The following is a 24682-nucleotide window of genomic DNA, read 5'->3' on the forward strand; positions in this document are numbered from 1 at the left end:
CGTGGTAGCCTAGATGTTGCCGCGGGCCTTTCAGTCCACTGTTCACTGACTCTGGCGCTTTCAAGGCACCTACTCGTTCTGGCTGTACCAAGATCATCTTCTCTCAAGAAGAGTGGCCGATGATGCCCATTCCCACTTCTATGCCCACCTAAGCTTCCACTCGTCTTTCTCTTTCGGTCCTGGCTCCGATGCTGGCTCTCGAGTATTCGCCTTTGGCAACTTGTCGGACCCGTCAGTGGAATCACCGCTATGGTTCGCCTGCGCTGGTAAGTGATACTCTTGGAACGGAGGAAGAAGATAGATAGAGCTACCTTGCCTAAATTCTGGGCCACTTGGTGAAATATGCCAGTTCCTTATTAAGTAGCTTCACTTACTTGTTAGGCTCCTCAATTTTCTGGTTTAATGTTTATAAAGCTTTTTTATCTGTAGCGTTACGCTTCGATCTATATATTATAGCGATCTATATACTACGTAGTTATCAGTTGTTACAACGAGATCTGGGTACTGGCGAATCATACATCTGCATTATCATCATTCGCCGGAGAGGATGTCCATCGAGGTACACTCGACGGATTTGGATCACCCAGTAGGTGGAGATATCTTCTTTCTTCAACACTATTCCCATTTTACGGTGCTTTTCGACCATATTCTTGGTGTACTGAAAGCAGCCGAACTTGAGGTCTTCGAAATGGTACTCGGTGCAGACGACACGAAAGATGTGGCTCTCCAGTAGGCCTGAGCGTGGGTCTGGGTGACGAGCATGTTCGGCAGCGCCGGAGAGGGCATCGTTCACTGTGCTCACAGCAGCTTCATTGGGTGTGGGATAAGAGAGCGATAAAGGATCGAAGTAACAGGGGAGTAAGTGTGAGGTGTGTCTCCAAGATCGCAGGATCTTTTTATAGAGATGGCATACAAATCGGAGGAGTTGGATCGCGGTGACGCGCTCGTTTTTCCGTAGCATATGTTGAGGGAAGCTCTCTTTTAGTCCGCCAAGCAAACGCAAACGGCGAAGCTATCCAACATCGACGACTAGCTCACGTTGGGTACGAGGGTGTGTGGAAGATCAATTATACCAAAATTTTGAAATCGAGCGACTGGGAAAACAATGTGGGCGGAATGGCTGGAGCCTAAGGGTTTCGACAGCGTGCATGGAGAGAGAGAGAAGGTATGAAAGCATGCTGTTTGGTATGTATGTCCGGTCCAGAGGCAGAAAGATACGATGGCAAAGCCGCTGCTCGATCGCTTTTTGTGTTGCTTCGAGATTAGATATGAGCAGTGGATTCAGTATTTAGAACTCGCAGATTTACCATCTGTGGAAGTCTGATCGTACCTGCCAAACACGGAGGTGACCCGCGACTGCGATAAGCGGCAGAATCCGTGATTTCTGTTCGCTGATTGATTGGCTTCGGAAAAACACCCATTGATGCAGCCCATTCTCGATATCAAGCAAGAGATTCTCAGCGTGGTGTGCGTACATATGTATCCGGCTCCTGTTGATGAAATAGGAGAATGAAGACCTGATCCCTATTCGCTAGCTGTGGCCAACCCATAATCGCTTTGTGTCCTTGACTCGCGCATCAATCTATCCAATAGGGATCGAAGATACGCAAATGAGATGAGAATTCCCCCGCCAGCTCTGCGGTTCCTTGCGCTATGCGAGTGACGTTGACAGGGTATTCAGCGTAGAATATGTGAGGGCTAAGGATCTGGTCGATTGGTATATTTGAACAGAAGTCTCGCGACCTTCCCATCCAGATACCTCTGTAGGTTATGCAACCAATTCCAATGACTCTTATTCGCTTACTGTGCTTCGGGACCTCCCTCGTCATGAGCATTGCTAGGGGCTCGTGAGTTTGGGCCTCAGGCACGCCGATGAGGCCGTCCTCGTTCCGACAAGTTTTAGGCAGGTCGCGAATGTTCAAAGTCTCGAGATTCTGCATGGTGGACAGATGAAAATATTAAAGAGTGTAAGCTAAGTATCATAAGGTAAAACGGAGCTGATCCTACTGGATGTTGACGTAGGAAATGCCATAGATCCAAGCATAATCCGAGTTCTTTCAGATTGGGCCATTTCTCTGCAACATACTTTGCAAATATACACGTGCTATCACGCCCTTGTTCGAAAATTTACCCTTTTTCATATATGTGTTGCTGTGATCACGGTCTTTGATGCCAAAGAAGAGTCCGTAGAATTTACCCGTGGTTCTTGGTGAAGCAACTGAAATGCAGCCAAGGGCCGTTGCCTTCGAGTAGAACAGCTAAATGGATCAGGCCGGTGAACGAAGCTAGGACGGACTTGAGGTGTTCCTGAAATGCTCCATCAGAGGTACCATGCCTTATTGTGAAGCTTCGGAGTCGTGGTGTCCAGCATGAATTGTCGTGACCTTCTGGAGCTGTCAATAGATTGAACGGTACATTTGGGCTCACCGCGCCCTCGCAAGATCCTAAACACAGCGAGTGAAGGCTACTGAAGTCGAACAAACGGGGCAGCCCGGGTTCTGCGTGGTTGGTGAAGTCCATTCCGATGAGATGAAGTGATTTGGGGGTCAAGATGGCGCCAGAATGCTGTAAGTGATTACTACCGCGATTTTTGCTGTGTAGTGAAAATTTCTTCTCTGATTGTGCGCACGAGGCGGCATGTTCATAGTCAGGGTCCGCCTAGAATTCTATCGACTGCTCTGCGAGTCCACCAGTTGAGACTGCTTTCGATACCAGGCTTTAGGAAAGCTCCGACCGGCGAATTCAGAGCCACGAGGCGCACGACCCAATCAGGTGAGGTAAATTGGTCAAGGTCGGCAATGTGGAGCGTCGACAGAGCGTGGCATGTATGAATACCTTCAGCCCATCCTTCGCAGGTGTTGTTGAGTTGCAAGTTCCTCAAACTCTTGCCGTGGCGGGTCGCGACTAGATTCATGCTCAGCTTCGAACATGTTGTAGAGTAATGCCTTCTGAAAGATCCATGGTCAGTCCTTCCAAAAATTTGATAGCATATCCTAAAAGAGACGTACCGGAAATATTGGAGACGCTCCTTCGGAATTTGGTAGATAACGAGCCACAGGAGGGAACTGAGAGCTCTTGGTTGATCACGCCTTTGGCGAAATCCATTACACTCGCCTCCAGGGCCCAGATCCAAGCCATCATCACCGAACCCGCCTAATTCCTCAGATATGTCAAGAACATCAGCTTTCATTGATACCGAAATGCTAGTGGTGAACTGCAGTCCTTCTGTTCGCGAAACCAAGAGGGTTTTCAAAAATAAAAGACTATGCCAGTCGCGCTCCAGCACTAAGGAGAGGTTTTCATACAAAATAGGTAGCAAGGCAGCCTGGAGTTCCTTGCATGTCTGGCTGAGGCTGTTAAGGTATGAAAGGCGTTCAAGCTAACAGAAGGGTTAGTAGATGCACCTCACAAATCATGTAGGCAGGTGGCACACGCACGTGAGCCAATTTTACCCAACAATTCCCCAGTGACTGTTATGAGCCCCGGAGTTGTAGACCGCTCCAGCGAGTTTAGGCCTTTACTCAATGCCATGTTCAAGAAGTTGAGGAGACGAAGCCAGAGTAGAAAGTTTAAGGGCGATTCAAAGATATGAGATTGGGTCTCTGCGCCCTCGAGCCTGCACGATGACCTCGCCAGAAAGGGTTTAGCGCGGATCAAAAGTCCCTGCCAGATCGTCAACACACAATGAAAATTCCTCTGTAGCCCACCATCAACTTTCTTCCACTTACCGCCTCCAAACATCACAACATTTCCACCAGCTCAGGCTATGGCGGGACACGCGGGCCCCCAGCTTCAACCCTCTATCATCCCAGTTCTCTACAACAGGGCTTTCCTCGAAAAACACAATATCGACATTACCGACTACGGCAAGCATTTCTGCACCGAAAATAGCAAGCAGGGAAAAGTTATAACCCGTCGCGATATCGAATGGTATTGGGAGGGAAATATTCGCGCCGAATTTGACACGGTGGACCCATCCCACAATCGACTTATCAGCCAGACAAAATGCCCCAAGTTCGAACTTTACTGGTTAGGAAAGACAGCGGTGGCGGCCCTTCAAGCCAAGAAGCTCCTTCACGAGCAGCAGGGACTCTGGCTTCTCAAGCCTAAGAGAAAAGAGATCAAGCACTTCGAAGGCGCCCTAATCCTGGGGAATGACACTGAGAGGTGGATCGTCCCAGATGTGTCCCTGATGGCCATCGGTGACATCTGCTTCACCACATTCGCGCACAATGTTCGGGCAGCCAATGTTGGCGACAATCTGAGTGACTCCATGTTGTTCCGGCTGTGGGGTACCTTAGTCAAGAAGGCGTATGACTTCGTGCCCAAAGAGGTACAGATTGAAAAGCTCAAAGAGGTACATTTTATTCCTTTGATTGATCCCTGCACGCACTATGTTGACTTTGATCTTTAGGCCTTTTCTATGCACCCTCCCACAACCGAAGCGGGTTTCGACGAGTTCTTTGAGACGTCGTCGAAGAAGCGCAAGACAGCACCCAGCTCAAAGGATGACGCTTTCAGCGATGATTACTCAGTGGGCACCCAGAAAAGGCGACGTGTCAGCTTAGGAGAAGTCCATAGTAAGAGCCACTGTCTCCTATGGCGTTGACACATTTTCCTAATGAGTGCAAAGTCCGCAGATTCGACAAGGAGTCCACATTGGACCCCACCCTAAAGCCCATTTTAAAACACACCTACAAAACTTCTCTACGCGCCACCGCGGGTCCGAGTGCCAGTGCATCGCTCGGGTCCTCGACCAAAGATGACGGTGGTGAGAGCGGAGAGAAGAGGGTTGATCCGACGCAAAAGAAAATCCAGGCATTAGAAAAGAAGCTTGCGGAGCTAGAGGTGGCCAAGGATGAAGCTGAGCACAGATTTCAGTCCGAGAGGGGTATGAGGAGAGGGGCGGAGACAAAAATTGCATGGCTAGAAAAAGATCTCCAGAAGTCAGAGGATCTTGTTGCCCAGCTTCGAAAGCGGTCTACAGAGAGTGTGTGACGTGTGGGGAATGGAAACGCTTGATTGATGTTGCAACTGCTATTTTGTTTGTGTCCGGAATGATAAAGATCGTAGGAGTAATGAAGCATGCAGACTTGGATGCCAGATGCAATTCTCTCATCTCCGGAGACAATCGCTTGACAGTAAGCCTTGAGCACAAGCAAAGTCGCTCCAACCTGTTCCATAGTGTGTGGAATCTAAGTTGGTCATGAGGTTTGCGTGAGATTTCGCAGATAGTGTTTAGTTTCGATAACGGTAAAAAAAAAAAAACCAAATGGAGTGGTGTGGTGGAAGTGTCGTGGCGCACAAGGCAGAGCCCCCCATATTGGAGTTATTGACAGCGAAGTTTAACCTAAGGTAGCACATTTCAACTCGTACGATGAACCTTGAGTACATTTTTGACCTTAGCGTGATCTATTTGCCAATAAAACCGTGTAATATACGGGGATGGCCTTGTGCTGGGCTGAGTTGCTGAGTAATCTAAAAGTTCGGTAGTGAAGTAAAACAGTGAGAAAAGGGCGGGTTTTACTTAACTGAATTTTCTAGACCATACGGGCTGGTTATTCAAAAGCCGCTAATCTTAAATATCAAGCAAGTAAAGTTTTTCACTGAGGAATCGCGGGTAAAACGCTAATTCTCAACACAGGTACAATATGGCTCTCCTAGACCACCATCAGCTTCAAATGATCAATCTCACGATGGCCTTCTTGTTTCGGTTACCGAACGGCGGCGAAACGGAAGAGCAACTCACCGTCATGACCGACGTTCTTAACAAGCTCGACATACATCCCTCTTGGGTTGCTAACAATGTTGTCCGTTTTTCTTCACGTTCGGAGTTGCTTGGTCACATCATCCCAATTATCGATATAACGTAACACTCCGAAGACTTAAGCAATGACTTCCGACCGTGCACCAAAGGACATGACCGAAAAGTATATCAGAATATGTGTCATCTTGGAGTCGAAGAGATCGAGCTTTGTTGGCGCATTCAGGTCAAACACGAGTTCCCTTGAGGAAATTGAATAGGGACTTGAACGCCGTAAAAACAACTGGAACAGGTACGCCTACCTCTGATAATCCTTGGAGGACGGTCTAGCAGGACTAATTACCGTAGGATAGACGGATCATCACAATCTCATCGACTTTTAAGGGGTATGAGCCTAAGACGAGCGCAAAGAGGAGCTGCGTCAACCCAGAGACGAAGTCGAAGATTCAGCCAGAAAAGCTTGACCTGATTGCTTGGTAAAAATTGAATACGGAACAGGTAAGCCTAGCTGCACTGAACGCCATGGTTTTGTCATTTACTGACCAGGGGATTTTAAAGCTATGGCTGCGAAGAGATGATCAATGATGCCGTGGTTTCGACGAACGAGGCCTCTTGAGTTGGTGAAGAATGAGCCATACTCTCGGAGTTTACCAAGGAATGGGCGAGGAAGCATGATCCACTTTACAGAGCCCAAGAGTGGGCCAGTAAGAATGAGCCGATGACCGGCGAGGCAACGCCGAAAGATCTTTTAGCGCCAGCAACAACTCCTAGCTATGAGCATAGCCGAACAGTGTAAGTACTCTGAAAAGCAGTTAGGCGGAATAATAGCTGACACGAGGTTCCTTAGCCCTCCCGGTCCCCTCCTCGATGTTCTTTGACCTTCCACATTGTCCCCCAAGATCTTAGCAACGACGATCAGATGCACGACAGCAATGGAGAGCCAGGTCAGCGGATGGGGGCACAGTAGATTCCTGCCACCGATGGCTCAAGCTGGTGCTGTTTTGTCGTGATTGGAAAAGAAGGATCTACACCTTACATTTGAGAACGAATATTTCGATGGATAGCAGGGGCTTGGGCTGGAGATTCTGCCTTTTGCATAGGATAGACAGTTACTAAACTTGTGACTATCCCTGTACGTTGAGACAGATTGCTACATTCTTGGCTGGATGACCCTTAGATAGAGGCAAGCTGAGCGCAGATATGTCGTCCGAATTTTCTTATGTGTAGGACGTTCAATGAAGGACGCTTTAGTAAAAGCTTTTTACAACGACGTCTGTGAACAGACGTTGGGGATCCCATCTTCTAACAGCCGATTCATAATTGTACCCTACGCTTTGCAGCCCGAAAATCCTTTCTGATTCGTTTCTGATCCGTCGTAGTAGCTTTCGGCTGCTAGCTGCAGGCTCGGTCAATTGTGTCAGCGCTTCAACTCTACCCTGGAAAGATCAATGAGCGGCAAGCTTTTCTCAATACGCTTAGATAGTACTCACGAGCGACCCGCATGCAGGTACATAAGCCTACGTTCCTTTGTGCTTGCCCATTGATACGAATAGTTACAGACTGCCGGATTTCCTAGGGAGGGGAGATGTCGGCCGATGTGCATGTCTCCATCTCTCTTGTGGCAGCTACAATCACTTAGTCAATCAGGGAGTGTTCCTAGAGGTATTTTGTATCCATAAGACCCGTACCCTCGGTATTTTGAATTTGAAAATGCCAGCCGATGTAGTATATCTTCCTTCCTTGGTTCCTTTGTGTTCGTTGGCCTTGACGATGGCTTTCTTGATGTCGAGAAGTCTAAGCTGAAGAATTTCGATGAGATGTTTGGTGCGTTCAGGCGCAAGAAACTTGCTGTGCTTGCCGATCTCGATTCAGACGGCGTCAGGGTCGAGCGGGTCCGGTGGAGAAACACGCCTAGTGGTGTCTAAGAGATCCGCCATGGTGAAGCTGTGCGGCAAATTGTTCTGTTCTAGCAGGTTTGATTGTGATCAAAACGAAGCAAGGGTGTGGTTCCTGCTTGAATAGTCGTTGAAGGTGAGATTATTGTAAGTGGAGTGTGCTGTACGGGACTTGGCCCATCCAACAAAGTCGGTGCAACTCAGCCTTAGCCGCCATAACGTCAGGGATCGAGATCTAACTGGAAGATGGCCTGTGAACCAAGGAAGACTTCAAAAGAGTAAGTTGATGACTGACAGAAGTTGGAATGTTCGTGTTCTAATTGTGTGGTTGGAGGTATTTAGTTCGTATTAGGTTCGATTCCTAATGGCGCTGGTACAATGGTGTTGCGGTGCTTTTTATTTCTAATTGTTGCCATTTCTATGATGCATTATTGGTTTGTTATGACGACATTATTATATATATATATAATTTTAGTGGGGACCACTCACCGATCATGGGAGTTTTAGCTTAAGTGATAAATAATTGAAAGTTTAAGCGAACAATGATATTGTGAAGACTGAGACAGGCTTAGGGTAATTCCGAAGCGGTTCACTTCTCAGATCCGTTCGGACAGCTGAGGCCGGCTTAGGTTAACACTGAAGTGGTTCACTGTGGTTACTCTCTGATCGGCCACTTTTTTTCCGCCAAGCCGAGCGAGGTCAATGGTTCGAGCATTGGGAGGACTTTGTTTGTTTTGTCCTTTTTTTTAAAGCATTTTCTGCCCTTCTGTCTTTTTCTCCCAAGTGACAGCAGAAGCTACTATTAGAATTCAGTGTGTCTAGCAAAAGTCAAAAGGACCACGAAATTTCCCAGAGTCCGATTTCCGCTATGCTGACATCGTGGCCTTTTGCGCACGACAGAATTGAGCAGGACTTCCAATGGGAGAGAACCACAGTTGACAGCCACAGTGAAAAAGGATAATTGTTTTGATTAGCTCAATTCGCAGAGCTCCAATGTCTAGCAATGAAACAACTCGACCCTACTCCAGAGGATTACTAGAAATGTGCAGGGTGGAACAAGATCGCCCAGCTCGAGCAATTCGGAATGCCCACATTTTACAATTTACATTTGAGTGCAATGGCAAAGTTGGATCATATAGTGAGCTGGTTCATGTCAAGTTGCTGGGTCGAAGCCCCAATTGGCGAAACAAGCGATCAGTAATGGTCATTGCTCGTTCGTTTCGCCAGCTGGAAAAGCTGCCACTGTGGTATTTGCGAGGGAGGATACACCCTGATCGGAGAATATCTACGGCTTGTATCCCTGCATCTAGAGGAAATCAATGGTGGTGGTGTTGTAGATGACGTCAAATACCGTCTTTGCACGGCTTCGTGTCTTCGCGATGGGTAGAGCGCGGTAAACAATTTCGGCCACAACAGAACATTGACACCACGATTTCACAACCTTCTCAAGACCTTGCCCACACTGTTTCTTACCTCTCTCTGCATCCTTCCAAGATCATTTCCAAATAATTCAAGCTCCATTAACAACATGTCCGACCTCAAGATAGTAATTCCCAAATGCGGAAAACTCGAGCCTGGCTTCAACATTTACAGATTCACGTCTGACTTACTGAACGCGAATAGCTCACGACGGCTACCTCCAACCCGTCAAGAGGTAAATTTTCACTGGGCGGGGCGAGTCATGCAAGCCTATCCTAGTAGTGATGACCCTATGCGCATTTTTCTGCTCGAGCAGGTATGTTGATGATCCACTGAACGACATTCATGTAAGGAAGTAGCACTCTGATGGCCTATGGTACGGTAGATGTCCTGTCCGCTGGTCGAAAAACTCTGGGAAAAGCGGGCAGACGAGGAGGCCTTTAGGCTGAAGCGGGCGAAGCAGATGGAATCTGGATTTCATCATATCGACCGTAACCTCACGAATCATGAGCGCAAAGAGCACCCGTTCGCCGTCATACTGACACATGCCGTCCACGGGGACGTTATTGTGCCTGACATTGTGCTTCGACCCCTGCACAGGGTCTCATTTCTTCATCTAGTGCGCAAGATCTTGGCCGCAAATCCCACCAAGACTCTTGACCTTTTTGTGTTATACGATCTGTGGGATGCAATTCTCACGAAAGTATACGACTACGAGTATGATTGGCGAGAAGACAAGAAGCATGAGGTAGGTTCTCACCTAGCTGTCCTCTGACTAAAATTACCAACCACATGCTCACACTTGTTGCAGGGCAGGACTGCGAGCTACCATGAATACATCGACATTGTTTCAGATACTGCGCAATCGAAAAAGCGCAAGCATTCGCAGGTCGAGGAAGACTCAGATGATTCAGACGCTCCATTGGCCAAGACAAAGGTATGATACCTACAGCATGCCGAGGAAATACAATTCGAAGATCTAACCCAATATTAGCAAGCCAAATCATCAGCAAAAGCTGCCAAAGCTCCAGAAACTTCAGGCAGCTCAAATGCTACATCATCGACGACAAAGGTAAACCACCTGTTCTTTGCCATGTCAACAATACTAGAGAGGTCCGGAGGCTGATAACAGTAGGTTAAAGGAAATGCAAAGGCTTCCAAAGCTCCAGGGGCTTCAGGTAACTCAGATGTGCCATCAACAACAACAAAAGCAAGTCACCTATGTTATTGGAAAGTCACGAGGCTAGAAGTATATTCAAAGACTAATGATTGCAGGCCAAGAAACCAGCAAAGACCTACAAAGCTGGTAAAGGTTCAGGTAGCCTGGATGTGCCGTCCTCGACGACAGAGGTAAATTGCCCGCTCTTTTCACGGTCGCCAAATTGCAAAGAACTAATTATCAACAATCGCAGGTCTTCATACCAACGATAGTCTCCCAAGCCGAGGGATCAGGTCGGAGAACGGCTGGCATTGCGCTTGCGGCATCCGCCAACCGGGCTCCCGTCAGGGACACAGCTCCTAGACCCAGCACCGTCCCCTTACAGTCGATACTCGGACCGAGCACGCGAGTGAGTAACTCAGCTACCCCGATACCGCCTCCTACGCGACCAGCGAATGCGGCGCCGGCAAGAGCTCCTACGACGGGCTCGGATTCCGCACAGTCCTCCTCCCGTCATGCAGCCCGGCCTCCTACCACCCCTCAAGCCTCCGACATGTACCAATTGAGCAGTCATGAAGCGGGGTTGCTCAGCAGGGGAATTTCTCCTTGGCCATATGATCCGAGAACAGGCGAAAAGACGGGAAGTACCGCCGAGTACGGGTTGAGCGATCGCGATTATAGGCTGCAGAGGAACGGGATACCTCCTTGGCCGTACGATCCGAGAACGGGCGCAAAACAGAAGTTTACGACCGGTTACAGGAACATGCCCGGTTGAGCAATTGAAGATGGTCCAGGGGACCCGTGATTGGGGATGAAGAGTTTGACACGGTCTACGCAAGAAATCTGGGTGTATGCTGCGCTTGTTCGAAGGGCGCCTTCCTGATAGGCAGAAATGGATGTAGGACAGCTGCATCATTTTCTCCCTGTTCACGACTTTACGGTCGTTGCTACGCGAGGCTTCATTGGCTACAAGGAATAGAATAGTGTTTAAGCAGCGAATACGAAGTGTCGCGCTCTTGTCGAGTTGAGGATCTATGTTTCCTCCCTAGCTAGATCTTCACATTGTGTAAGCTTGTGGTCAGTGTTTGAGCCATCTTTGAACAGCTCTCATGCCAAATTTGAGTATCGCAGTGTGGAATGTTTGATTAACAAAGCTACCTCTCTGGCTCCTGCCTTCAAAGTGTCTGTCTATATATTCTGGCGATTCCCCTAAGATGTCCTTCCCCTTCCCCTTCTCCTTCAGAATCTTCCACAGCAAATCCCACCCACTCCGCTACTTTAACATCTCCGTCCTTTTTGCCCACAGCATACAAAAGCTGTGCTTTCGCTGACTTTCCTTCCGTGCCAAACGCGCGGGTTACCTGGCTGCCAACTGGGGGATGTCAGGCTCTCATCAATCGTCCCTTCCCTATATTTATACTGGAGTCTTAATGGTGACTGGCCATCTATTCAGGAGAACAGCCCATATGCCTCTCTTTGTCGTCAGATCCTTGGTTAGATTTGCGGCCAAGATCTTGGGCACTAGGTCGAGGTAAGAGAGCTTACGGAGAGGTAGAGCCTTGATGTCGGGGAAAATAACATAGACGTGCTCTTCGTGTGTCATGATCACTGCGTATTTGTGTTCGTTGCGTTCCGTGGAGGTACGCGCGGGTTTGATAATATGAAAGCCTGTCTGGCTTTGCTTATCGTGTTTTGCCATGAACGCGCCCTCATCTGCCCGCCTCTCCCAGAACTCCTCGACCATTGGTGATGTCTTCTGCTCGTGTAAACGAGCACGCATCGGGTGATCCCGAGGGAGGTTATTGTGCACCTCCATGTCCCAGTGACTATTGACTTCTTGACGGGTAACTGGGATGTTCTTATTGTCATTTTTTCCCACCATTGTCTTCGTGAAGTCGAGCAGCGTGTGGCCCATCCGCTCAAAATGGTCAGGGGTGTATTGGACACCAATCAGGAATGTTGCCTTCGGCTTCGGAGCGTTCTTCAGAGCCATGTTCGTAGCCTTATCTGGAGCTGGGCAAGAATCGAGCGAAGGGATATAGCTGTAATTTTGTTGTTTTGGAGAGGTTGGTTGCCCGAAGATATGTGTCTATGTTGTGTTGAGAATGCGCGAGAAATGCCGGGGCCGCTGGGTTTCACTTTGTGGAAAGGATGATGCACATCAAGCAAATCGGAAGATTAGAACAAGCTCTTGAGACGTGTTGTGCGGTCGGAGGCGACATGCAGATGATTTCACTGTAAGGAAATAAGTGGAAGCTTTTCAGCGTATAACTGCCAAAGCTAATCCCCTGTCATAGTAAACCCGCGTATAGTGATAATATCGTGTCTACATCAGACTCTTGAAAAACCAGTGGGCACGAGTAAAAGCAAAAAAGAAACAAAAAAGAAAAGAAAAATGTTCCGATTCGAACTGTCGACCTCTGCTTCCGACCATCCCAAGCTGAAACAGCATCTCAATGTCGGTATGAGTACCCCCGCCAAGTCCTGTACATCCCAGCATTGTACTCCTCGTTGAATTTTGCTGGTCCAACGTCCGCTATACGTTGTGCCCTCCACTGCTGCAAAGTTTCTGCCGAAGGATTGTGGATCCTTTCTGGAGGAGGGGACCTTCTCCGCGTCGCGCCTATCGTAGAAGCCGTAGCTGTGGGCGGTCTGGGTAATCGCGTTGGAATTGGTATCAACGTAGCCTCACTATCCACACGGCTCCTCTGCCCGACTACCGACTGCCGGTGTCCGCTGCCTGCCCTTCTCTTACGGCCTCTGCCTCTGGCTGGACTCGGATTGACTTGCACCGCAGGAGGTTGTGAAATCTGGTTCGAGCCTATCATAGGAGCTCTGGCTGGGGCCCGATAGAAAGGTTGCACACGAGGTGGTGCTGCCGTGTTTTCAGTAACCACGCGTGTGCCCACCCCAGATCCCGCCAGCAATGGCTCGTTGTCCGCCTGTAATAAGGCTCTTTCTCCTGAGGCCGGTGTAGTTTTAGGTATGGCACCAGGCGCCCACTGCCTCGAGCTCTTCGATTGAGGTGTATTGATGGGTCGAGCAACTGGTCTGGCGGGAGGTGGTCCAACAGTGTCATGGTGGGTCACCGCGCCTTGGCTGGTCGCACTCGTCACCTCTCCAGATAGTGGATGCAATGGCTGGGCAGCTGCCTTTGTACGAGATTATAGTTAGCATCGCAAGCCCTGCGTGTCTAGGAGATTTGTTAGGGTGTAGGTACCTTGGTTGCCGCTGGTTGGACCTCGACGTCAGAATCTCCAGATGCCTCACTGATCTCCCCACGCTTACGCTTTCTCGAGGTCTTCGCCCCCGCTTGAAGTTTGCGGTACTCGGTCTCCGACAGAAGCTGTAGTCACAACCAATGGTCAGCGATTTGTGATGGTTTATCGCCAACAAGACACACTACCTCGTTTTTCTTTTGCTTCCAGAGCGTAACTTCAAAGTCGAAGACGTGGTACATAATGCCGTCCCACAGGTCCTCCATTTCGTGTTTCTGGAGCTTCTTTTTGGGGTTTGCGGCTAGCACCTTCCTCGCGGTCTCAGGGTAGGAGATTCGGTGGAGAGGTAGCAGGCGAACATCTGGGACAATAATGTCTCCAGTGACGGCGGTTGTCATTACTACAGCCCATTTGTTTGTTTTGTGCTCCGCCTCTGAAAGGTTACGGTGCGACCGGTAGAATACGCTTTGCTTCTTGCACCAGTACCTCAAGAGCTCTCGCAGCACTTGAGTTGTGCTCGTGATATTGTGGCCGAATAAGTCGGTAATGGTCCATAAGATGTGAAATGTTTAAGCTGGTGTATTCGAGCTGGCTTTGAACAGCGATCACATCGTCGAGAAAGACAATGTGTTTGTCCTGGTCTCGTTTGGTAAAGCGGGTAGATCTTTCGGAAGCATATGCAAGACATTCGAGCGGGCGACTTGTATCCATCACAGTAAGCGTGATATTAGACCAGGACTTTTCCATCTCCAACAGTGTATGCTCGTCGACTCCCGTTTCTCTTTCCAGGCCTTCTCATCCACTCGTTGCTCCCAGAATTGCTGGACTGCAGGGCATAACCGTCTCGCAAGATCTGCTGCCCCTTTGTACCACATATCTCCAAGCTCCTGCACAATGCTTACAATGAAGTCAAGGCAAGGGCTGTTCCTCAGGATCTCCGCAAAGTCCTTATAGTATGGGTTCTCGGATATCGAGGACGGTTTTCTCCACTGATTCATCCACCCATTTTTATATATAATCTCCCCAAGTCAACTTAGCAACACCCGACAGTGCGATGGGACCCAAAGCCGGATAGCATCCGGTTGCTCTTGCTTTCGTTGAGTTTAGCCAGAAGTCGCTTTTTCTCACATTGTGACCTTCTGTAGTTGCTTCCTTTTCCCATTTGGCAATGCCTTTCTCAATGTTTTCGAGGTCGTTAACATATTGAGAAGGAAAGTCAATGGGGACATGTCGGGGGTCGATTGGCGGTAGATGAAGCATTGGGTTGGTTCGTAATTGGGATGTCTCGGTGCGTCTCAGCATGGTCACTTCGCATAGCGGAGTGAGCTGGTTCTGGTGCTTTTCAAATCTCTCCTTGTCGCAGGTCCCTTTCTGCTCTGCTGTGTATGCGCTTATAGTATGACCGAATTCATCCTTCAATCCGAATTTCCAGGGTGTTTCTTCTTTCCACAAATCCTCAGAGCCAGTGGAGAGGACACTTAGTACCCCCTCAATATCCTTTGGTGATTTTGACATTGGGGTACCTGACAAGGCAATGAACTCCTAAAGTGCGGACATTTAGAGCATTTTCGGGTACCTTTAGGGATCAGTAACATACTTGCTCAAGCTGAAAGATGCGCGTTGGGTCATCACTATTCGTGTGCGTTAAATCCGAAGTTTCATGACGGAGTGCCTGTACATACCCTCTAACCCCACGCCTCGTCTCTCAGATCTGTCTCGGCGAAGACCTCGTCCAACACGTTTACCCCCTTCGTCAACACCCTTCCGCAACTTGTAGTTCCGATCCTTCAGGACCTCTTCAACGTACAGCTTCTCTTTGCCCTCGTTCTTCGCAAAAACCTCACGGTCTTCGCGATAGAGGTTCCTGGCCTGCATGGTGTGCCTTTCGTTAGCCATGTCGCGACTGGCAGCATCATGTTTGCACGGGCAAATTCCTTACATTGAAATCCGACGTCTCGAATGGCGCGGAAGGGCCTGATTCGTGTTGTGGAGGGGTGTGTTTTGACTAATATATATGTATGTATTGGATTGTGAATAACAGGAGTAACGAATGTCAGATATCCGGGACACGGTGGCTGGTAGGGCAGGTCTATGGCGTTTGTGACAGAGCGAAGCATTTTCGATGAAGTATGAAGCCATTTGGAAGCCATTCTGTTTGGTGCTGTCGCATGGCCATTTCACATCAGGTCAGTGTCCCCTGCTGTCATGTTCTGTATCTCTTTCGAAGCCTCTTTTGCGAAGGCGGTGAGCCTAGATTATGCATCTCAGAAAGTCTCCGTTCGACTTCGACGATGTAGCGACAAAGATTCTGGCACCCGAGAAGAAAACCCTCAGGCTTTGAAGCTTCTGGCGGAGGAATAATGGGGTTTAAAAATGGGGTTGATGCCGGTGCAGTAGTCGTAGGTCGGAGGTAAGAGGACCACGAAAGAGACGAGACCGCCAGCAGAGAGCACCGAACCAACCCAACACACAACACCCTCCCCACCGCCAAATGGCTGCATGCAGCCCAGTATCCGTCCAGCTCAGGCGAAGGGGTCAGCAGGTGGCATGTTGTAAAATTCGCCGGAGGAGGTTGCAAAAAAACGGGCACCACGGACGGCGAAGCTGCTGCCATGGCGTCCGCTAGGAGTCTGCGTTTGCACGGGCACGTCGACGTAAGCTCCATCTCCGGGTGCTAGCAGTGGCATGATATGAGACTTCACCTCTTCGTCGGTCATGCCTTGGTATGCAGCGAGGTAGTTAACGTCCTCGTGTTTGCATGCGGTCTTCTTATTGTTGTAGTTACCGCCATGGACCATCCTGCCTAGAGGGGACTCCTTGGAAATGCGCCGATTGATGCGATTCTTGACGTCGCGAGACCCTTGGGGTTAGGGTTAGGCAAGTGTCGAAGGAGTGGTGGGAATTGGTTTCGATTGGAGGGCGCTGCGTAAGAGATCTTAAGAGGCAGGGTGTGAGTCTATGTGTCATGCCATGTCATATTGTATAGGAGAGAATGGTAGAAAACGATGATATATATCAAACAGAATCTGTACCAGAAGTACTATTATAGATCATACTCGATGGATCTGCTGCAGAGTATGAGGAAGGAAAGAAGGGAGGGTGGAGGTCAGAACTTGGGGGTTTATATACCCTCAAGTGACAAGAGAATTCACAGCGATCTGGGAGATGAATGCTGACTCAAACAGTGACGCATAGAAATGAGCTTGGAAATTAGTATTGTGGGTGGGTGAATCATTCCATTCAAGTGACATAAGCGGAGTATTCACTACCTCTCGTGAATCCTTTCAACACAAAGCTCTAGTTGCCACATTAAGACAGTGAAGGTCGAGTAACCCCTTTCCAGCAACCGTTACCATGGCCGATCAACGTTCCAGTGCTCCCCTTCAAACACCTTCACTCAAGTCTGACAATAAGTCTTACCACTGCTGCCAAGACCCAATCGAGAGTGATATATAGCCCGTCATCTACTCAAAAGAGTTATTGTAATGGCGTTTCGAAAACTTGAATGTTGCATTTCTGGAGTATACTGAGCAAATGTTCGAACGCCATTTCGATCCTTCGACTCGGTGGTATCAAGAGCTGGACAGGGACGATATCAACTTCTACTTTGAAGTCCAGGTCAGGCGAGCCTACGGCAAACCCGACCCAAAGCGCAGAATCTTGCTAGAACAGGTAGGCAAAAGACATCTCGGATCGGGGTGTTTGAAAAATTCTAGAAACGCTAATGCTTGTTGACAGATCACTTGCTTCGAGGTCTCCGAGTTATGGTATGAGAAAGCAACCCCAGAGGCCCAAACGTGTATGAGCACACGGGCGCTAATACTCGGAATCCATGGCTTGACGTCTGCCTCAAAAGGACATGTATGCGAGCAACATGCTGATGTGGCTTCCATTCTAGCTCACAAGCAACTCCAGAATGGAAGTTAACAGTCCGAGCGCGAAGACGAACGAGTCATTAGGGACGGTGGTCATGGACATAGTCTGGTGCTCTGCGGGGAAGGTGAACATCGTCAGTATAGTGATGAGTGCCGGAAGAGAGCCAACAGAGTATTAATTGATGTTTGCCGCGCCCCTCAGCCTGCCTCTCCATCCCCTCCATAGTGATGACGAGGACATGACGGATGACGAGGAATGTAACGGCAAAGTCACACATCTCGCGGCCGCAGCGCAGCGGATGAAGGCTTCGATTACATTGCCAGCAAGCGCACTGGCACAGAGACAGAGAGTTGGGACAATGATCATGTCGGCAAAGAAGGGCTCGACTCAGGCATGGCAAAACGTACAGGCAGAGGCATAATCTCACCAAAATGTGAACACACAGTCACATGTTGTATTCGGCCTTAAACAACGATCGTAATTGACCTTCGCGTTGACTCTAGGTACCCTCTGCTTTCTACTGTAAAGTAATAAATTGACGAAGACCCTGAGATGAGATTCTGGCGCTAGCCAGCCATCCTTGCACTTTGCCAAGACCTACTCGTAACTTCCCCATGCAAGGTAGGTAGCCACTTGCACTCTCCAGATCGATCAAAAATCAACCAAATCAACCCATTGACTAACCAACAAACGGTCGGACCGAGATGGAGCGATTCTGCCAGCGGCTAGAAACGCCCCTATCGTTGCACAGTATCTGTCGCTGAACTGCTGCTTGCGGCTAGCCTGCATGACAACTACTCTCGATCGGGAAGCTGGGCAAGAGACCGTGGAGACCTCGAGATAGCTTCATGTACGTTATGACCGCTACGACGCAACCTCCTGCTCCTCCCGGCAAGGTGATCACAGCACTCTTCCAATGAGAATGTTCTCTCCTGACCCTTACAGCAATAGGTAATATCAGTTGCAAGACTCACATCGTGGGGGAAGCTCTGCTTTGGACAGACGGACGGACCTTCCTCATTTGCTTCTGCCAGGTGCTAGATAAAGGGCAGTAAGTACCTCTCTCTCTCCTGCAGCTGCAGGTTCCCAATACAAAGTATCCAATATGCTGATGCACCTTCGTTCAGTCTCTTTTGGCCTTCTGGCTGCCTCAACCTGTATCCTTAGCTCTCCTCTGCGCTCTCGCACCGAATACGCCGTCAAGGACACCCACAAGGTACCAAGAAAATGGCATGAGGTCGGTTCAGCGCCTGCAAATAAGCTGCTACACTTGCACATTGGTCTCAAGCAAAGCCAATTCGACGAGCTTGAAAGACATCTCTATGAAGGTATGTCGAGCCGGTTCTCAAGCCCCCCAACACGCATGAGAAGCTCCCCCGAGAATGGCTAACACTGCTAACGTTTGGTTGTGGTATGTACAGTTTCGACGCCCTCCCACCCTCGCTATGGTCAGCACCTCACCAATGAAGAGGTTGACGAGCTGGTCAAGCCTGCCGATGATACCCTGAGCCTTGTTCACGACTGGCTCTTTGACAGTGGCATTGATCGAGCCCAGCTTAGTTATAATAGAGCGAAAGACTTCATTAAAGTCTCGCTGCCTGTCCGTGAAATTGAACGCCTTCTTGATACCAAGTACTCGATCTATGAACACCTTGATGGCGACCGCATCATTCGGGCTCCCAAATGGTCGCTGCCAAAGCACTTACACGAACATATCGATACGATCCAGCCCACGAATTCTTTCTTTCGACCTGCTGGCCGTCGAAGGACACTTAAGACGATCAAACCATTCGAGGAAGTTGAAGCCGCTCCTGCTCCGGACTTCTCCGCTGAGACCGAAGTTGCTGCCACGCCTGATTCTGCGAATGCTGCCGTGGCCAAGGTATGCAATACAACCTTCGTGACGCCACTGTGTCTTCGAACCTTCTACGGGACCAAAGGATACACACCGCAAGTGCCAGGCAAGAACCAAATCGGCTTGACGGACTTTTTGGGGGAGGCAAACAACCGTTCCGATGTCCAGATATTCCTCGAGATGTTTCGCAAGGGCGCAGCATCAGAGGCCGAGACTTTTAGCGTTGATGTCATCAATGGAGGCGATAACCAGCAGACGCCTGACACTCCTGCACAGTTGGCTGCAGGGAAGGATCTGGAGGGGAATCTTGACGCTGAGACGATCATTGGCATTGATTACCCGACTCCGCTTACTGCATTCACGACGGGTGGAATGCCTCCATTTAATCCAGATGATCTCACTCGTAAGCCAACCATATTCCAGCTGAGCCACTTTCCAGCAGTCACTGACGGTGTATGTAGCCACCGACACCAATGAGCCTTATTTGCAATTCCTCAACGCAGTATTGGACATTGATACCCTTCCTCAAATTATCAGCTCTTCCTACGGTGACGACGAGCAAACTGTTCCCGAAGCCTACGCCAAAAAAGTCTGCAACCTCTTTGCTCAACTGGGAGCCAAAGGCACATCCTTCCTTACTGCAAGTGGTGACAACGGTGTCGGACCTACTGCCGACTGCTTCACCAACGATGGCAACAATACCGCTACCTTCCTCCCCTCCTTCCCAGACGGGTGCCCCTACGTTACCAGTGTCGGAGCCACTAAGAACTTCAATCCTGAAGTCGTGGCGTTTGACACAGAAAATGGCTTTTCAAGCGGCGGCGGTTTCAGCAACTACTTTGCTCGTCCAACATACCAAAATGACAACAGTGTCGTAAAGAATTACATCTCGAGTTTAGGCGGCGAGTTCAATGGTCTCTACAATAAAGCTGGCCGAGGCTATCCAGACATCGCTGCCCAGGGTCAACGGTTTGTTACCATCTGGAATGGAACTATCACCATCCTTGATGGCACGAGTGCTTCTACACCTACAGCCTCTGCCATCTTAGCTCTGGTCAATGATGCCCTACTCGCAGCTGGCAAGCCCGCTCTTGGGTTCCTAAATCCATGGCTGTACTCGACGGGCTATTCTTCGTTCTCAGACATTACGAGTGGCTCGGCTATTGGTTGCGGAGGAAGTGGCTTCCCAGCATTGGCCGGTTGGGATGCTGTTTCTGGGTTTGGAACACCGGTAAGCATTGCTAGAGCCAATATCCCAAAGGGCTTTGCTGATACATTATTGTCTAGCATTTCCCCAGTGTCAAGGCATTGGCTCTAAGCTCAAACGCAAAGGAGCGAGTTTAAGATGGATACGCTGGGATAGCTTTTGGAACGGCTGCTTGCACTCTGCATTGGGCCTCCAGCTTCTTGGATTGGCTATCCACCTACTAGCAATAGCAAGCAGTCTTAGTAGTAATACAACGTTACGCGAGAAACAATTGTTGTGACCTAAGTTCCTCTTTCTTCCCTGGGAAAAGTCCGTCGCCAATTCTAGCGCTTCGCTGGTCGCACTTGACTTTTCTGAATCGCGCCTTGACATTTAACACAACATCATTTTTCAACCAATTTGAATCCAAATTACCAATCGCACGACAGCGTGCTTCTATCTTTTCTCAAGTATTAAGATCAGCACTATTACAACTCGAAATCCACCTGACCGTGCATCTCTCCATCTTACTACAACGAACTCGAATAAGCCGCTCAATGCCGTCCACCGCCCACTGTTTCCACAACACTGCATCGACCTAACCTCCGAACTCAACCCTTGCACAGATACCTCCAGCCGATGCTTTGGCTCACGTAGCGCGTCCACCAATGGAGTACCATGACCAGATTGCCAGTGATCCTCGAATGGATTATATCACCCAACCTTCACTATCAATCGGTAAGCTGAGGAAGGATCTCAAGCGCAAAGCAGAGGGTGATGATCATGAGGGGAGGAGGGTGAGGAGTGGAGCGCCCCCACCGTCCGCAATGTGAGTTGAGCTGGTGTTTGGGTGGGTGAAGGCGGGTGAGACTAATGAGTACCTAGGCCTGCGAGTCCGAGCGTTGATGTTGTGCCACTGCCCGCTAGACTGTGGGCGCGAAACAAGGAGGGTAGGCGCTCCGGGGGTAAGGAGGATGAGGGATACGTAAGAGCTATGGAGAAGTCTGGGGGGAACCCGTTCTCACCGTCGTATGTCTCGCCGTCCTCTGTTTTCGGAATTTGGTCTGATGAGCATCTAGGCCACCAGACGTCGGTATGACGCCGCATTCGACTGGTTACTGGGCGGATGTCAAACAAGACAGAAGCAGCTTCGAACTAGAACATGCGCGCCAGACAGGAGCCACCAGAGCCTTGAACCAACAACAAGTCTTCAATTCTTCGTTATTGTGAGTCTGGCGAATCCTTTGTTTGTATGCGATACCTAAATGATGTTGAGGCCTGAAACGCGTGGTACGCCGCCAAGTTACAACGGATATGAGGCATCCAGTTCCTCGTTGTGAGTCATGCATGTTCCTCATTGTATGCGGTGACCTAAATGCTGCTCAGGCCTAAAATGTATGGTACGCCGCCAGGTTACAGCGGGTATCAGGCGATGCCAGCAGCGGGCCATGCGAAGCGCAAGAGGGGCAACGGTGAGGATTTAGAAGAAGGGGAGATGGTTGAAAGTTCAAAGCGAATGTATTCCAAAGCAGTGGACGCGCCTTCACCAGTGTGAACCTTACCATTACTGTGAGTTTGGGCACGATGCTAACCTACGAGCCAGACTGCAACGAGAACTCGGTCCCACCGTCGTCGTCTTCTCACACAGTAGCCTGCGTCCCGGTCAACTCCTTCCAGGCGGCGAGATTGTCGGTTTCATAGAACTCCCTCCTCTCGCCCAACTCTACGACCTTTACCATCTTACCTCCTTCAAGTCCAAAGTCGAGCACGCATGGTTCCACCATACTTGGCAACAAATTCACAAGTCTGCTGGAATCCAAAGACCTTCCTGGCCGCAAAATTACTGGCCTGAAGAGATCAGACAGTCTGGGACTGCGAGCAAAGATCACACTCTCCGCGCCATCAAGACTTTCAGACAGCTGGGCGAGGAGAGGTGGCAGGTTCCGAGATCTGCGTTGTTCGACGAGACTCTACACTTGCTGCTGAAGGAGATGGATTACACTATGTTGCTCCTGCTTGTACACGATCACCAAGATGATCAGGATGCCTGGTTAAATAGGCTGAAGGTGCTTGTTGAGAGACTTGATCCTGCGCTCCGGCCAAAGAATCAGCTTGCCAACCTCGCGAGTTCCGCAGTCGCATGGAAGCCCAACGCCGAAGACTTCTATACCAGAACACATCCGTGGTGCTCGCCATCAGCACTTCCAGCTGGAATGGAAGATTCGCGAGAACATGCAGTCTTCTTCAACTCTTGGCCTAAACTCACCTTACCTTCTCAACCATGGTCGGATTATGAAGAGACGAATGTTGTACAGGACGAGTCAATGGCTATGATGATGTGAACGAAGAGCCGGTTTCTCCAGAGTCTATTTGTACGCCTCGCGGAAAGGTATTGTAGAGGCTCACAAGGATGCTGAAGAAGAGCTGGATGAGTGAGATGCATACTTCTCTAGAGCGTTGTGGCTAAGCTTAGATAGCGCATCAAGTTGTTCCGATTCAACCACAACGATGCTGTCGGTTTCACCTTTGAAAGCTATAAAATGGCGAATCATTGAGGACCTACGTCCGGCAGTCGTGTTACTTTAGGCTCCTTTGCACGTTGTCCGAACCTCGAGAGCTCCAAACTACGTCCTCGGGTCCCCAAAATATCCTACTTATATATTTCTCGGGAGATCTCGAAAGCATACCGTAACCCCTTGAATGCTGAAATGAGATAGTATTGACGCCTTTGAGCCCTGAGATTGATTCATCGATGGGGTTTCCTGACCTACACAAACACACTTCCCGAAATGCAGTTCAATTGCCCCACCGCCCCTTGCATATGGTGCAAGTTCCCTTCATCGCAGCGTCAAACAGCCGTGGAAAGAGAAGTCGAACGCTCCCTGGTGGCCCCAGCAATGCCGTTTCGTTCTAGTACTCATGCTCACGAATTCGTTATCACTGTTCCCCCTATCTAAGTACTAGTACATCACCACGCACTCGCAAGCCAATATACTTGGTCTTGCGAACCCCTTTCCGAGGTCCGATGGTTATGGCATAGTAATGATGCCACCGTTACGCGCTCTCCGTTAGAGAATTAGGGCGCGTAGAAGCTGACAGGGAGGGAAAAGGCCTTCAGATACGTTCTCGAGACCACCGGTATCAATGATTTCGAATGCGTGAATTGCAAGGGCTGCAGCAAATGTTTGAGATGCTGTGGCTGTGTGGGTGGGTTTTCGAAAGGTGAGAAGGGGAAAAGGATGTCGATTGGAGAAAGAAGGCGGAGGAGTCGAACCGTGAGGGAAGGAAAACGAAGCAAATTGAGCGGGCGATCAGAACCGCTGTAGTTTACAGTGGTGATTACCTACTCTTTAGGTCCCTGACAGGCAATGAATGAAGTATTGCGTGGATCGAGGGGTTCAGACCGGTCAAGCGCACCAAACAGTTGCCGAATAGACGTTGCAGCAACAGCAGGCATTCCGTAGAGCGGTGTTCCTATTCCGATACAGCTCAGCGGAGAGTAGAGAATCTACGACCGATCCCAATCATTTCAACCCGGGGCCTTGACCGGCGACTGGTGGCTGGACACATCAACCCTCCATCGACCCCTTTCTCCACCCCTCGTCTCCGACATCCCCACCCCACCCTCTCACCCCTCCCCATCCTCCCCATCACCTCCCCTCTTCTTCGGCGCCCAGAAATAATCTCGCCATCTACCCCCCCGCTCTCCCCGTCCCCTCTTTTCCAAAGCCGCCTGTTCGCGTCTCGCCAGCTTCTCCGCCCTTCGGTGTCTGCGTCTCGCTTTCCAACCTTCCCACTTGCTGCTGACGTAGGATATTGCGTTATAGACAGGCCTTACTCTGTTGTAAAACTGACAAGACCATTGTATACCCCCGCACACGCAGAGGACAATGAGTAACCAAGCGAGTGGATGCGCCATCATACTGTCGAAGATCTTGCCTTTGACACTCCTGCGATAAACAGGTATCGTGTTGTTCATTCGAGGAGGGAGAGGTGGTAACGAGTACGGTCGGATGGCAGTAGGGGCTTTGAAAGCCTGGAGTCGTCGGGTCCTTGCTGCACATGCTGAAGAAAAGTTGAGAGTAGAAAATCGACTGATCGGCGCACGATATGCTATGCGTGAGAGTCGTGGAGCGGCCCCATGGAACCTGGGCCCGCGGGGTCGCTTGGTCGCGAAGCAGCGACTTATGGAACCTCGTAGCATGGTGTTCATGGTAGTGCGTCAGAGATGTTAGGCTTCGATGCAGTATGTGAGCAAGAAATTATAAGTGCCATGGTTGGGGTATGCAAGGGCGGTGAAGAACGCAAAA

The 24682-nt window shown here is 49.7% G+C and overlaps 6 protein-coding genes across 6 annotated transcripts; 4 read left to right on the forward strand and 2 right to left on the reverse strand.

Annotated features, from left to right (window-relative positions):
• Window positions 1-3766: 3766 nt before the first annotated feature.
• Window positions 3767-4998, forward strand: HO133_001835 (uncharacterized protein; the record flags this gene model as incomplete). The annotated part of the gene is made up of 3 exons (XM_037292763.1): window positions 3767-4357; window positions 4415-4580; window positions 4634-4998. The coding sequence occupies 3 exons, from the start codon at window positions 3767-3769 to the stop codon at window positions 4996-4998; spliced, it is 1122 nt and encodes a 373-aa protein (XP_037151302.1).
• A 4189-nt stretch (window positions 4999-9187) lies between these two features.
• HO133_001836 (uncharacterized protein) lies at window positions 9188-11012 on the forward strand (the record flags this gene model as incomplete). The annotated part of the gene is made up of 6 exons (XM_037292764.1): window positions 9188-9394; window positions 9464-9826; window positions 9890-10015; window positions 10073-10150; window positions 10354-10428; window positions 10491-11012. 6 exons carry the CDS (start codon window positions 9188-9190, stop codon window positions 11010-11012), a joined length of 1371 nt encoding a protein of 456 aa, XP_037151303.1.
• A 639-nt stretch (window positions 11013-11651) lies between these two features.
• Window positions 11652-14166, reverse strand: HO133_001837 (uncharacterized protein; the record flags this gene model as incomplete). The annotated part of the gene is made up of 5 exons (XM_037292765.1): window positions 11652-12279; window positions 12728-13389; window positions 13458-13583; window positions 13644-13855; window positions 13920-14166. The coding sequence occupies 5 exons, from the start codon at window positions 14164-14166 to the stop codon at window positions 11652-11654; spliced, it is 1875 nt and encodes a 624-aa protein (XP_037151304.1).
• Window positions 14167-14463: 297 nt separating this feature from the next.
• HO133_001838 (uncharacterized protein) lies at window positions 14464-15351 on the reverse strand (the record flags this gene model as incomplete). Its single annotated transcript, XM_037292766.1, has 2 exons — window positions 14464-14978; window positions 15138-15351. The coding sequence occupies 2 exons, from the start codon at window positions 15349-15351 to the stop codon at window positions 14464-14466; spliced, it is 729 nt and encodes a 242-aa protein (XP_037151305.1).
• Window positions 15352-16989: 1638 nt separating this feature from the next.
• HO133_001839 (uncharacterized protein) lies at window positions 16990-17752 on the forward strand (the record flags this gene model as incomplete). Its single annotated transcript, XM_037292767.1, has 3 exons — window positions 16990-17127; window positions 17194-17252; window positions 17557-17752. 3 exons carry the CDS (start codon window positions 16990-16992, stop codon window positions 17750-17752), a joined length of 393 nt encoding a protein of 130 aa, XP_037151306.1.
• Window positions 17753-18436: 684 nt separating this feature from the next.
• On the forward strand, window positions 18437-22714 carry HO133_001840 (uncharacterized protein; the record flags this gene model as incomplete). Its single annotated transcript, XM_037292768.1, has 9 exons — window positions 18437-18659; window positions 18753-19589; window positions 19648-20417; window positions 20474-20483; window positions 21030-21201; window positions 21452-21598; window positions 21649-21708; window positions 21759-21923; window positions 21976-22714. 9 exons carry the CDS (start codon window positions 18437-18439, stop codon window positions 22712-22714), a joined length of 3123 nt encoding a protein of 1040 aa, XP_037151307.1.
• Window positions 22715-24682: the final 1968 nt, after the last annotated feature.

Source organism: Letharia lupina (assembly GCF_014066315.1).
Source record: "Letharia lupina isolate WasteWater1 chromosome Unknown contig_13, whole genome shotgun sequence".
Classification (NCBI taxonomy): domain Eukaryota; kingdom Fungi; phylum Ascomycota; class Lecanoromycetes; order Lecanorales; family Parmeliaceae; genus Letharia; species Letharia lupina.